We start from the raw sequence: 12,534 nt of genomic DNA, 5'->3' as shown, positions 1-12,534 counted from the left end.
TGCAGAAAAGCAGAATAAAAGGTTATAGAGGACAATCATCACCAAGTCAACACAATTACTGTATGTGCAAGTCATAAACATTGGTAAAAGAATCCTGGGCATCCATGGACTCATAATATCATACACTGGGTAGCCCCTTTAATAGACGCCCATCATGTCATAGATTCCACTAGGTGTTGTAATCGCTCTGCCGGACTATTGGCCAATGTGGGCAGGAAGCCTCTTGTATTTGCTACAATTAGAAGGAGGTGCTGACGTGCTCTGTACAGCTCGTTGTACCTCATCCTAGCGACGCTCTATGGCACTGAGGGGGCTGTGAAGTTAGGGAAGCAGAGGAAGCTCACTGCCATGTTTCTAGAACCAATCCATGACTATTCAACCATGGTGGCTTGGGGCATCATTCTGTAGAACGTGCCTTTTTGCTATGGGGTAAGGCGCTGCCATGAAGGAACAATTTGGTTGACCATAAGGCCGCTTTCAAGCGACAGCGATATCACCTCAAGAAATTCGCAGTAATATAGCATCTGTGTTCTGTGTGATATTGCTTCGCTTTCTCACGCCGATATTGCGATTTTATTGTCGCTGCAAAGTCGCACAAATTTTTAGTGCTTTTTCGCTGGGATTTTCAGGGGAAGTTTGAAATATAAGCCCTACCCCAAAAATAAGCCCTAGGTGCATAACCCCTCCCCCCATACATCTAACAGCCACTATCAGGTCCAGCGCAATTCTCCTCTGCAGCTCCAGCACTTGCTTGAAGTGAATGAATAGCTGTGATTGGTTCATCGAGTGGTGGCTCTGATTGGTTCTCGAACGCAGCGGCTTAGCCAAATCACACCAGCACTTTCAGGGGATTTTGAACCTCCAACCCAGGAAGTGCTGACAGAAGACTTCAAACAAGTGCCGGTGCTGCAGAGGAGAAGTGTGCCGGACCTGACAGCGGCTGTTATGTTATTGTATTTGGGTTTTTTTGGTTGTTTTTTTATTATGTGGATAGGGCTTATTTTAGGGCTGTAAACGTTGCATCGCACTGCACGAAATCCACATTTTTGTGCGATGCAACAGAAAGGCAGGCTCCATAGGGAAACATGGGCTGCAAAACCTCGCAAATAGCAGCAATATTTAGCAACCTACAACTTTTTTTTCTGATCTGTAGCAGCCTACAAAACAGGTAGTCCCTACTTTTCAAAAACTCATATACATGTACCAAAGGACCCAGGGTGTGCAAAAAAAAAAAGCATTCCCCACACTATTACTCCACCCTAACCAGCCTGAGCTGTTGACACCTAACAGGAAGGGGTCATCGATTCATGCGGCTTGCATCAAATTCCAACCCTCCCACCAGCACGGTGCAACAGAAATCTGATTCCATCTGACGGGAGATGTTCTTCCACTTTTTGCACTCTTTTTGCCCACCAGGCTCTCATTTTTTTTGTGTCTCATATTCAGCAGTCGAACTGGTCATCTGCGTCTCCAGACCATCAGTACTGAGGAATGATCAGGAGCACGCTGCTCCTCTTCTCAGGTGCCATAATACATGCTTCCTCATTAACTTATACCGCATCCTGCTCAATATCGTATCACACTCAGACAACATGGGCCCAGTCGGAAAGTGCCGATGTGCCAGGACACCCTTTAACAGAGGCACCACTCAAGGCTGCGAGGAAAAATTAGACCAAGCTCTAAGACCCTGATCCTTACGGCTTGTGTAATGGTCTAAAAAACACGTTTTCATGAGATATTTGTCTTCTTTCTAGATGTACGGCGGGTTTAACACACGTTTATACAGGTTACATTAGAGGGATCTGTGGTGATGGGATTTGTTACTTTTCCTAGAAGTTGAACTATTCCTTGATCTACAAATAGATAGCTTGTAATACTAGAAAGAACGAGATCTCCTACATGTAGCCATCAGATGACATATTAGTGGACAGCGTATAAAAATGATGTTACACGACTATCGGCCAAATAATCGTGAGAGAAAAGTGAAGACAAGAAGTTTTTTGGTGTAAACTGCCACCGACAGGCTGATTAGCGATAATTCACTCACTAGTCGTTTTGTTTCAGTTCATCTAAAAAATAGTTGCTGGTTGATCAAGTCGTCTCATGTAAAGTCACAAGAGTCCATATTTGAACAACTCGCAAATGAAGCGTGATCCGCGCCCCATAGGGATGCATTGGACACCCGCAGGTAGTTAAATACCTGCAGATGTCATTTTCCCTTCAGGCGTGGATTGCGTCTGCGGGAAAACACCCGCGACATGCTCCATTTTTAGTGCGGGCCTCCCGCGGGGACGGCTCCCGCAGGCTTCTATTGCAGCCTATGAAAGCCGTCCGGATGCGCGGAACACCCGTACCTGAATATCTGCTCTCCGGCGCGGGAGAGCAGGAGTTTAAAAAAAAAAATGGGGAGCCCAGTGCATGTGCGCAGCACGCTGCCGGCGTGCCGAGCACATCCGCCGGGCCGAAGAAAGAAGATCCATCCGTGATGGAGGAGAGATCCGCAGCGTCCGAACAGGTAAGTTTAATCTTTTTTTTTGCCTCATGTCCACGGGCAAGGAGGGACTCGCTGCGGGATTCTGCATGGAGAATACGAAGCAGGCCTGATTTCCCGGGTGGACATGAGGCCTTAGCCCTTTCCAATCCACTGTCTGATGTCTTTTTACATTCTGATTGAAGCTTGTACAGCTTCAATGTCAGAAGACGTCCGACCGGGTATTCTTACCGTCTATTGCCAGCCACTCCGCATTTGGAGCCTCTCTGGCGCACACGCACTGGCTTTAGCCAGGAGATGGCACAAAGAGAGAAGTCTTTTAGGAAACCCTGAATCCAAAATTGGATTGGAAAGGGTTAGGTAATGGGGAGTTGCTATCATATCATACGGCATGCATTAAAAACAGACGAATGTCGTACATGGTCCACAACAAGCACTCTGACACATTTTCCTGCATGGAATTTTTTGCGGTCCACAACGAGAGTCGTTCTAAGAACACAAAGATGTTCGCTGTATCCAATACTCTCTCAACAGAAGACATTTTAATAGTTTAAGGAGCTGTAGGTGGCAAGGAACGTCTTGCATTATTTAATGTGGAAGTGTTTTAATCTTCATGCAATTTTCAGTCTGAGCGATACCTTAGCGAGGCTCCTGGGGGGACGGACTCGCCATCCACAATACTGAAGTATATAGACAATGCCTTCTTGATAGATTTGCATTGCAAAAGCAATAGAAAAAGAAGGAAGCATTGCAAAAATGAGAAACAAGTTTACCGTGGATGGGTTTGGAGTGTTCTTGTATTTCGCATCGTGTTGTACCAGTGGTAACATCCCATACCACAATTTTCCCGCTGGCATCAGCGGACGCCAGACGTAGGGCATAGGGCGAGCCCAAATTATGATGATAGTTTTCTCTGGCCCATTTAACCTGCGGAAAAAAAAGAGCAAAATTAACACAACTGTGCCAATAATCGGTTAATTAGCAGTAATTCATAAAAGATTTTAATAAAATGTTTTTGTGATTTAAAGGGGTTGTCCCGCGCCGAAACGTTTTTTTTTTATTCAATAGGCCCCCCATTCGGCGCGAGACAAACACAATGCATGTGTTAAAAAAAACAAAACGTTTAGTACTTACCCGAATCCCCGCGCTGTGGCGACTTCTTCCTTACCTTACTAAGATGGCCGCCGGGATCTTCACCCACGATGCACCGCGGGTCTTCTCCCATGGTGCACCGTGGGCTCTGTGCGGTCCATTGCTGATTCCAGCCTCCTGATTGGCTGGAATCGGCACACGTGACGGGGCGGAGCTACGAGGACCAGCTCTCCAGCACGAGCGGCCCCATTCACCGCACAGAAGACCGCACAGCGCAAGCGCGTCTAAAATCGCCAGAAGACAGCGATTTTAGACGGATCCATGGCGACGGGGACGCTAGCAACCGAGCAGGTAAGTGAATAACTTCTGTATGGCTCATAATTAATGCACAATGTATATTACAAAGTGCATTAATATGGCCATACAGAAGTATATAACCCCACTTGATTTCATGAGACAACCCCTTTAAGAGGAAATTTCACAACTCATCTCTATAGGCCTTGTTAGGAATTTGAGAAAAACTGTGAAAAAGCAGACCATACAAACTAATATACAGTTTGTATGTTTAGAATGGCAACTTTTCTTTTAAAGATCTCCAGGTCACCTATCTGATCAGTAAAGGTCCAACCACTGGGGCCCCACTGATCCTGAGAATGGAGGTCCTGTGAAAGTATTGAATTATATTTTATGTAGTACTGTTGTGTGCGTAGCAAGAAGTACAGGTACAAAAGACAAGTATTGCAGTTTTACTAAAAAGGTCTCAGATGCGGAGCATGCAGCTTTATCATAATCAACCTTTGTAATGTTTTACTAAAATAGAAGTATCACATATACTGTAGACTTTGAATTGTTGACTTTGTGGGGGTTGTCACACAATATAACCTCTTGCATTAGAGAAGCGAACAATGAGAACCACAAGTAATGTTTTCAAACTATTCTGTTTTATTGCTGCAATGCATCATCTATATACAATAAGGCATACCTGATTGATAAGGCTATGTCACCCTTTGAGTATCACCTAAATTAAGTGATTAGTTCAATGGTTCCCTTGGTAATTGAATGAATAGAACGGTGGTCGTGCATGCACACTACTGCTCCATTCATATCAGGGCAAGTGCTCCGCTATCAGTAGTCCCCTTGAAATATATGGAATGGTAGTGCGCTCTCATGACCACCACTCCATTTATTCATTCAGGGACCTCAGGACCCCTGCTCTTTTGATCATTGTTTTCAATGATTTGACCCCCACTAATCAGAAATTTGTCTTCTATCCTGTGGATAGGGAATAACATATTTTTGTGTGACAACTCTTTTAAAGCGACCCTCCAATCCTGGGGACAAAATTTGTCTGGGAACTAAAGACATGGGGTTGCAGGGGGTAGTTCTACTACCTAGGGTTCTCCTTTGTCTCCATTCTGCTACAGATTCCTGTTTCTGGGGGCATATTAACTTTTTCCACCAGACTTCTGCCCTATTCAGCAATTCCAGCAACCCGATTGGTTGTTTGGTGAATCAGCCAACCCAAACAACCAATCAGGTTGCTGGAATTGTGAATCAGCCAACCCAAACAACCAATCAGGTTGCTGGGATTGCTGAATAGGGCAGAAGTGTTGTGGAAAAAGTTAATATGCCTCCTGGGGGCCCTCTGTGGTGTTCCAAGATGGCAGCAGCACTCCTGTCATTACTCCATGCACACGGAGCACTGGTGGCCAGGAACTGCACAGTGGTGATAAATTGGCCGCTGCTTCTCATATGAGCAGCGCTGGCCATTTAGAGCAGTGTGCAGTATCTTAGACTATCAATTTACCAGCAGAGCTCAATTTGGATAGGGTAGTCTAAGAAGCAGCGTGGCCAACTTGGAACACCACAGTGGGACCCCAGGAAGAAGCAAATCAACAGCAGAAAGGGGTAAAAGTAGGGCATCAGGATATACAATTCCCTCCCCCACTCCACTTCTGGGATAAATTTTGTCCCAGGATCGAAGGGTCACTTTAGAAAGGCCAATTTCAGACTCCCTCAATCGCTCATTAGACAATAAAGCTAAGTCGTAGTCAGTGATTAAGATCGCATGATAGTGCAGAATAGGAAAAGCAGCCAATATTGCAGTAGCTAAAGGAGTTTTCCAGGGAAATACTATTGATGATGTATCCTCAGAGTAGGTCATCAATAGTTGATTAGCCAGGGTCCATCGCTTGGGACCCCAATCGATCAGCTGATTGAGCGCCTCTTGTCGACACTGCAACACACAGGAGTACTGAGCAGTGTAGTGGCTGGCCCTTGTAACTGCAGCTCCCATAATTTTAATAAGAGCTGTGCGGAAGAACCCAGACGAATCAACTATTCATGACCTATCCTGAAGACAGATCATCAATATTATTTCCCTGGAAAACCCCCTTATAAAGGTAAGCATTAGTGAATGTCCTGACTGTAGCTGACACGGGGTCACGTTGCCATTTGTTCAAACAATCAGTGGGGGTCACAGTGGTCAGCACCTTACCAATTGAATATTGATAACCTATACTATTAAGGTCTGTAGTGAAAAAGTTATTCCAGCTTTAAACTATTGATGACCTGATCTCCGGATAGGTCGTTAACAGTTGATCAGCAGGGGCCTCGGCACAGGACCTTCATTGATTGCCTGCTTGCTGGAGCCAGTGTTTAGTGCGCAAAGCGCTTGATTGGGAGCTGTGCATGCAATATCAATCAAAGCCACAGCATAGTGTATGGAGCTGTGTACTTCCAACACACATCGGCTCTGTGCACCGAAACACTGACTGTGATGAACGACATGGGTCCAGTGTGGCGGGGACCCTTGTCGATCAACTACTGGTGATCTATCCTGAGGATCGGTCAATAGTGTAAAGCTGGAAAAATCCATCAAACAACCCTTTTAAAAATGGAAGCCCCAATGTCAGAGAGACTTACGTATAATTTTATAAGTACAAGTAAAATCTACTTAAAATTCTAGACGGTCCCTCCCGAAATTAATGTTACAATACATCTACACTTAAGTGACATGGTAATTTTTCCAGACTGACAATGACAGACCCAGTTTAACACTTATTTTGGCTCCATTTGCCTTTACCCTACAGATTAATGATCGGGACCCGACGCAGACCTGAGAAATCATTTTCTGAGCTGTGATATGAAAGAAGAGGCAGCGGCATTGATACATCAAAGAACCGTAAACTTTAATCTAACACCGAGAATGATTTCCAAGTGTTCCATGTAGGTTAAAAAGGGAATAAACTATAGGAGTAAAAATGCATTAAGTTGTTGGAGAGATGCAGGAGAGGGCTGTCAAGTACATACTAATTATCTGAAAACAAAGCCGTAGATGGATTGTGGAAGGAGCCACGGCTGGATGCATCTCCGTCTAATACCCGAGGGAGGCGAAGTGCAAGAGAGGAGCTCTATATGCAACACACAGAGCAGCGATGATGAATCACTACCTCCACAAGCACATAAAGTAGGGCACGAAATAGAAATGTACGTACATATACCTTTATTTAACCAAGAACTAAAGTCCAAAGGGCATGTTCAACCTGGCAGTCTTATAGGCTCAAACAAAAAGTGTGACCTAATAAAACTCTATGACGTCATCATTAGGACAGCGGGTGTACCAGAGCTCAGGTATCAAGTGGTGTCTGGAATAAATATCTGAAAATAGGCAGCGGAGAACGTACACCATATTTATACATAAACCAACCAGCCTAATATTTTGTAGGTTAAAGGGGTTTTCCCAGTGAAATCCTATTAATGACCTATCCTCAGGATAGGTCATCAATAGTTGATCAGCTGGGTATCGTTGCTCGGGACCCCAACCGATCAGACGAGCGGGAGTATGATGTCAGCGCTGCAAATACACAGCTCTGTGTAGTGGCCAGTGCTTGTAACTGCAGGCCCGACTCTCTCTGAAATCAATGGGAGCCGTTCCTGCAGTTACAAACACGGAAACCACATGGGAGGGCGGCGTGGAGTCTTCCGCTCCAAATGCACAGAGGTTGGAGGAGAAGCCTCCACGCTGACCTCCTTATAGTGGCCGGCGCTTGTAACTGCAGGCTTGGCTCAAATTGATTTCCACTATGAGGAGGTCGGCGCGGAGGCTTTCACTCCGACCTCTGTGTTATTGCAGCACAGACAGCATGCGCTTGCCCAGCTAATCAGTTGGGGTCCCGAGGGTCGGACCCCAGCCGATCCACTAATGATGACTTACCCTGATAATAGGTCATCAATAGTTTTTCACTGGAAAACCCCTTTGATTCATGTCAACAGCAGCAGCTCTGACCCATGGGGGCATAGACTCCACAAGACCTCTGAAGGTGTCCTCCTCCAGCCAAAATGTTAGCAGCAAATCTTTTAACACTTTAAGGCCTCATGTCCACTAGCAAAATTGAATTGCTGCGGAATCCGCATTCAATTTTGCCCATAGGGATCCATTGGCCATCCGCGGGCAATTAAATTGTAATTTGCACCCGCGGATGGAATTTTAATGGATTTGCGTTTTCTCCCGCATGTGAGAGAAAACGCAGCATGCACCATTTCCTGCGGGTCTCCTGTGCGGACGGCTCCCGCGGGCTTCTATTGAAGCCTATGGAAGCCGTGTGGTCCCGCGGTACACCCGCAGCTAAATTTCTGCTCTCTGGCGCGGGAGACTCTGCGTTCAAAAAGGAAAAAAAAATTTTAAAAAAAGAGTGCACGGCGCATGCGCGCGGCACGCTGCCGGCGTGCCGAGTGCATCCACCAGGCAGAGAGAAAGAAGATCCGGCCCGCGACGGACGGGAAGCCGCAGCGTCTGGACAGGTAAGAAAAATCTATTTTCAGGCCTCATGTCCCCGGAAAAGGAGGGTCCCGCTGCGGGATTCTGCATGGAGAATCTACGCGGGCCCAAATTTCCTAGTGGACATGAGGCCTAAAGGTCAATTATTTTTGGGATGTTCATCTCAACTCATTAAAATCTATAACACTTCATTTTTCCACCAACATAGTCATATGAGGGCTTGTTGATTGCATAGCGAGCTGTACTTTTCTATTGGTACCATTTTGGTACCAATAGAGGTATCAAACTTATTTTCAATGAGGGCCACATCAGTTACCATTTGTAATTGGAAGACTGTATTTTAAAGGATATACCCTTTTTTTAACCAAAGACAGCCACTAGAGGAAGTTGTTTTGCTATATCACTAGCCACGCAGTTACACTTCAGACAGATATGCAAATTATTAGAGTTGTGCCGTGAAAAGATGAACAGTTTTGCCACCTAAGCCCCTAAAAGTGGTTCCATCCTTGGTCTATAAAAGGCTCTCAGAGGCTACTTATATGTAGTGGACCAGTAACTGGACAACCCCTTTAAGGGCATACTACACTCCATGAGAAATGTAGACGTGATGGTACTAAAATCCCATTGTCCCATAGTGCGCTTTTGCTATTGTTAGGCCTGGCAGCTGACCCTCGGTGGTCAGAGAGGAAATCTCACCTTGTGCTAGTCGGGAAGGTGGTGGTACCCCTGCCTAAAAGCGGGGTAGGCGTGTTAACAAGGACAGCCCCACAGTCTTCCTCTCGAGTCTGACTATTCCTGATAGGACACAGGACAGGGCGATACAAACCACAGAGATGGGAATAATGCAGGGACAGGAAGGCAATAAACAAGCTCACACAGACAAGGGCAAGAGACAGAGGAACAGACAACAAGGACAGAGACAGGATTCGAACAAAGACCGAGAGGCAGCAGACAAACGAAAAACAGATATGAATCCGCAGTGAGCGCAGTCAAAGTAGTGGAAGAAAAGGACCTATGCTGGGAGACAAACACACACCAACACTGTGGCAATGAGAGAGTACTCCCAGCTCAGCTACATAGAGAGGCAATTGCCCATGCCCTACAGCTGAGCTGGAAGGACTGGAGAAGGTAAACTTTCACATGTTGGTGAGAAGCGTGCAGCAGTTCCTGTTATAGAGAAAGCAGGATGACACCCACGTCTGCCAGAAACAGCAAAGGGAAGGCAAGTCTGAGAACCTAGCTTAATAGCTATGCTATATGTGACTGGTCCAGGAAGTTGAATTCCTATCTGCTCAGCCAATAAACTTTCTTCTTCCTTTAAATAATGATGATGAGTAAGGGCTAATGCCCACAGCTGGATTTACGTCGTGTGAAACGCGGCGGAAATCCAGAGAGTTTCACCACAGCTATTAGGTTCTATTGAACCTAATAGCTCAATGTACACGCTGCGGAATTCGGCAGCATGAAATTACCCGCAGCATGTCCTATTTGCCACAGGCATACGCGCGGACGGCTTCCATTGTAGTCAATGGAAGCCGCCCTTCAGGCTTTACTTCCGCTGTAGCACAGCGGAAGTATAACGTGAATACGAGCCCTGCCCACCGCGTCACATATGCGCCGATGCATCATGCGGGACTTCGTGTAACGGATCCGGAGGTAAGTATGGGGTCTTTGGGGGGGGTGGGGCATGGCGGAGCCCGTCACGGCCGTGTGGATTAAGCCTAACACCTTACTAGATAAAACTCTCACATTTCACAACAAGCCAAGCTTTACTGCTTACCTTGACTACGTCCGACTTGTGTTTTTCTAAGACTTGAAGTGACTGTGCGGTGCTGGGGTCCACCACAAGGACCAGCGAGTGACAGCCGTAAGCAATTAGACCTTGACAACCCCTGTTAAGAAAGTGATGTTCAGAGTCAACACAGAAATTTAAAAGAAAATGCATACAAATTTGTGCTTTCAATTTGCAGGTGTTGTACGTTACAATAGGATACATTGTAAATCTTGTCATTAAAAGAAAAAAAAAGCTTCACTTTATGAACTAAAACTCAAACCTGACCTGAGGAGGAGACATACTTTCCCGCAGGGCTATGCTCAGGTATGTATCATTTGTGCCTATTGAAAAATCCAGCCATGCGAACCAAAGGAAAATATAACGTAAATATAACTGCATGTATCCAATAGCCTGAGGCTGTGGAGGGATAGCTTCTTTACTAGATCTTTTTCTGGCACTTAATGTGGCCACCACTACATATCTCCTAAAGCTGTTGACACCTTGCTGGCACTTTGTTGGCTCGGACTCTCAAACTGCAAAGCTGCTTACTTATGTAGCAGTAAGAGTGTATATATATATGTTGCTGCATAACTAGAAAAAGTGTCAAATCGAGAAGTAATGCCGTTTTTCCTGTAGATGTCGAATAATCAAATATAACTTGGAAAAGTCAGAATATATTTTTAACAAACCAGTGAAACAGAATTAACTAAAGACTTACTGGGTTTCTCCAGTTTTCCACTTACAAGCCTCATAGGATGTGTATGTACGTGTAAGTGTATAAACTCAGGTTTCTATTAGAGAATTCAAAATAAATGTTGCACAAGGTGTATAAGCAGGCTGTGTTCCATTCATTTCAATATGGGGCAAAGTAGGAAAAAACTTCAATTAACTACAGTCCTTTACTTCTTCCCTGCTGTTGTCAGCTGCAGATGGGGTGAAAAAAGATTGAGAATGAGAAATAGCTAGTACTCATCACTAGGAGTACACTGTATTCTGTGCTAGGTGCTAATAGCCAAAACTGTACTTATAGCAATAATTCTAATAAGGTCTAATAGTACAGCAGTCCTGTGATCACAGCAGCCTCACAGCGAGTCAATCAGTATGTAATAAGAGGAAAGGAAAGAAAGAGGAGAAACAAATGTAATATCAGCTGGCACTCTTGTAGAGATAGTGACTGTGACCAAACTGCAGCTCCACTGTATCTGTAGCATGGCAGAGGATGATAGGAACCCTTTGTTGGTAAAACTGACAGCAAACCTTAAAAAAAGAAAGACTTCACAAAAAAGGTACAAGGTACTGCCCAAGAGGATCTACGAGCTAATTGTTTCTTTTCCATATGTGATATACTTAAATTTTTTTTACAACATGCACAAATGGTAAGGTGCAAGTGAATGCAATGGGCAAAAACATACACAAATATGCAGTAAAAATTGGAGGCAAATATTTTTGCACAGCCCTAAAGTTACTATAATTAAATGTGTTGCTCCCAGGAAATAAGGTTATCTCCTATCCACAGATGAAGGGCTTTATTCTTACGAGCGCATATCGGCCGCCGTTTTCACGGCCAGACGATAAAAGCTACCATTTGATGCATTGGATTCCAATGCATTAGATCACACAGGCGTATTCCCGCAGCGTAAAAGCGCCCAGCTGGCAAAATAGCGCCGGGCACTTTTATACCAGGCAGAAAAGACAGTACTGGAACAATCTTTTTCGGCCGGAATATGGCTGCTGCCATAGACTCCTATGGGAGCCAATAACAGCTGCTGGAGAGGGGAGGTGGGAGAGAGTTTAGCAGCGTGTCTGCTAAACTCCCTCCTCCTTATCTTCCCCTCTCTGCCCCTTGTTGGCTGTTTGCCATGGGAGGGGGTGGGACGGGGGGGGTGGAGCTAAGCTCTTCCCCATTTCACACCCTCCTATTGCTGGCTGCCGACAAGCGGCGGAGAGGGGGTGGGAGCTTAGCACACTAGCTCCTCCCCTTGTAGAGAGCAGGCGAGGGGGAGAAAAGGGGGAGAACAGCTTAGCAGAGCTAAACTGTCTCCCCACGCTCAATGGCATTGCAGGCTAAGCGTAAACGTTAGATTTGTGCGCCCATTCACAAGTTTTTACGTCGCCAGTGGGCACACGTAAAAAATGCATATGCCCATGTGAATCCAGCCTAACACAAGCGATTACTAACTGATTGGTAGAGGTCTGGACTGGTGGGTTCCCCACGGATCACGAAAAGAAGGGTCATGTGCACCGCTCTACTCATTTCAATAGGACTAGCCAGAGATAAGAGTGCTTGAATTCAGCCATTTAACCTCCAGTAGTCCCATTGACAGGAACAAAGGGGTGTTACACATGCGTAAACACCACTCCATTCATTCTGGGACTTTCATGACCCCCTCCCCAGCC

General features: G+C 45.5%; 1 protein-coding gene across 3 annotated transcripts in view; it reads right to left on the bottom strand.

The window, feature by feature from the left end:
- Window positions 1-12,534, bottom strand: part of WDR11 (WD repeat domain 11) — a 120,548-nt gene that overhangs the window by 94,405 nt on the left and 13,609 nt on the right. For all 3 annotated transcript variants that reach the window (XM_066600851.1, XM_066600852.1, XM_066600853.1), the window contains exons 2-3: window positions 10,144-10,255; window positions 3,265-3,418 (exon numbers count right to left, since the gene is read on the bottom strand). In XM_066600851.1, coding sequence (XP_066456948.1) covers window positions 3,265-3,418; window positions 10,144-10,255 — 266 coding nt within the window. The remainder of the gene's footprint in view (window positions 1-3,264; window positions 3,419-10,143; window positions 10,256-12,534) is intronic.

The sequence above is a fragment of the Eleutherodactylus coqui genome, chromosome 4 (assembly GCF_035609145.1).
Source record: "Eleutherodactylus coqui strain aEleCoq1 chromosome 4, aEleCoq1.hap1, whole genome shotgun sequence".
Taxonomy (NCBI): Eukaryota; Metazoa; Chordata; class Amphibia; order Anura; family Eleutherodactylidae; genus Eleutherodactylus; species Eleutherodactylus coqui.
Note: the sequence above shows the minus strand (reverse complement) of the source record. Positions and strands in the feature narration are given on the sequence as shown.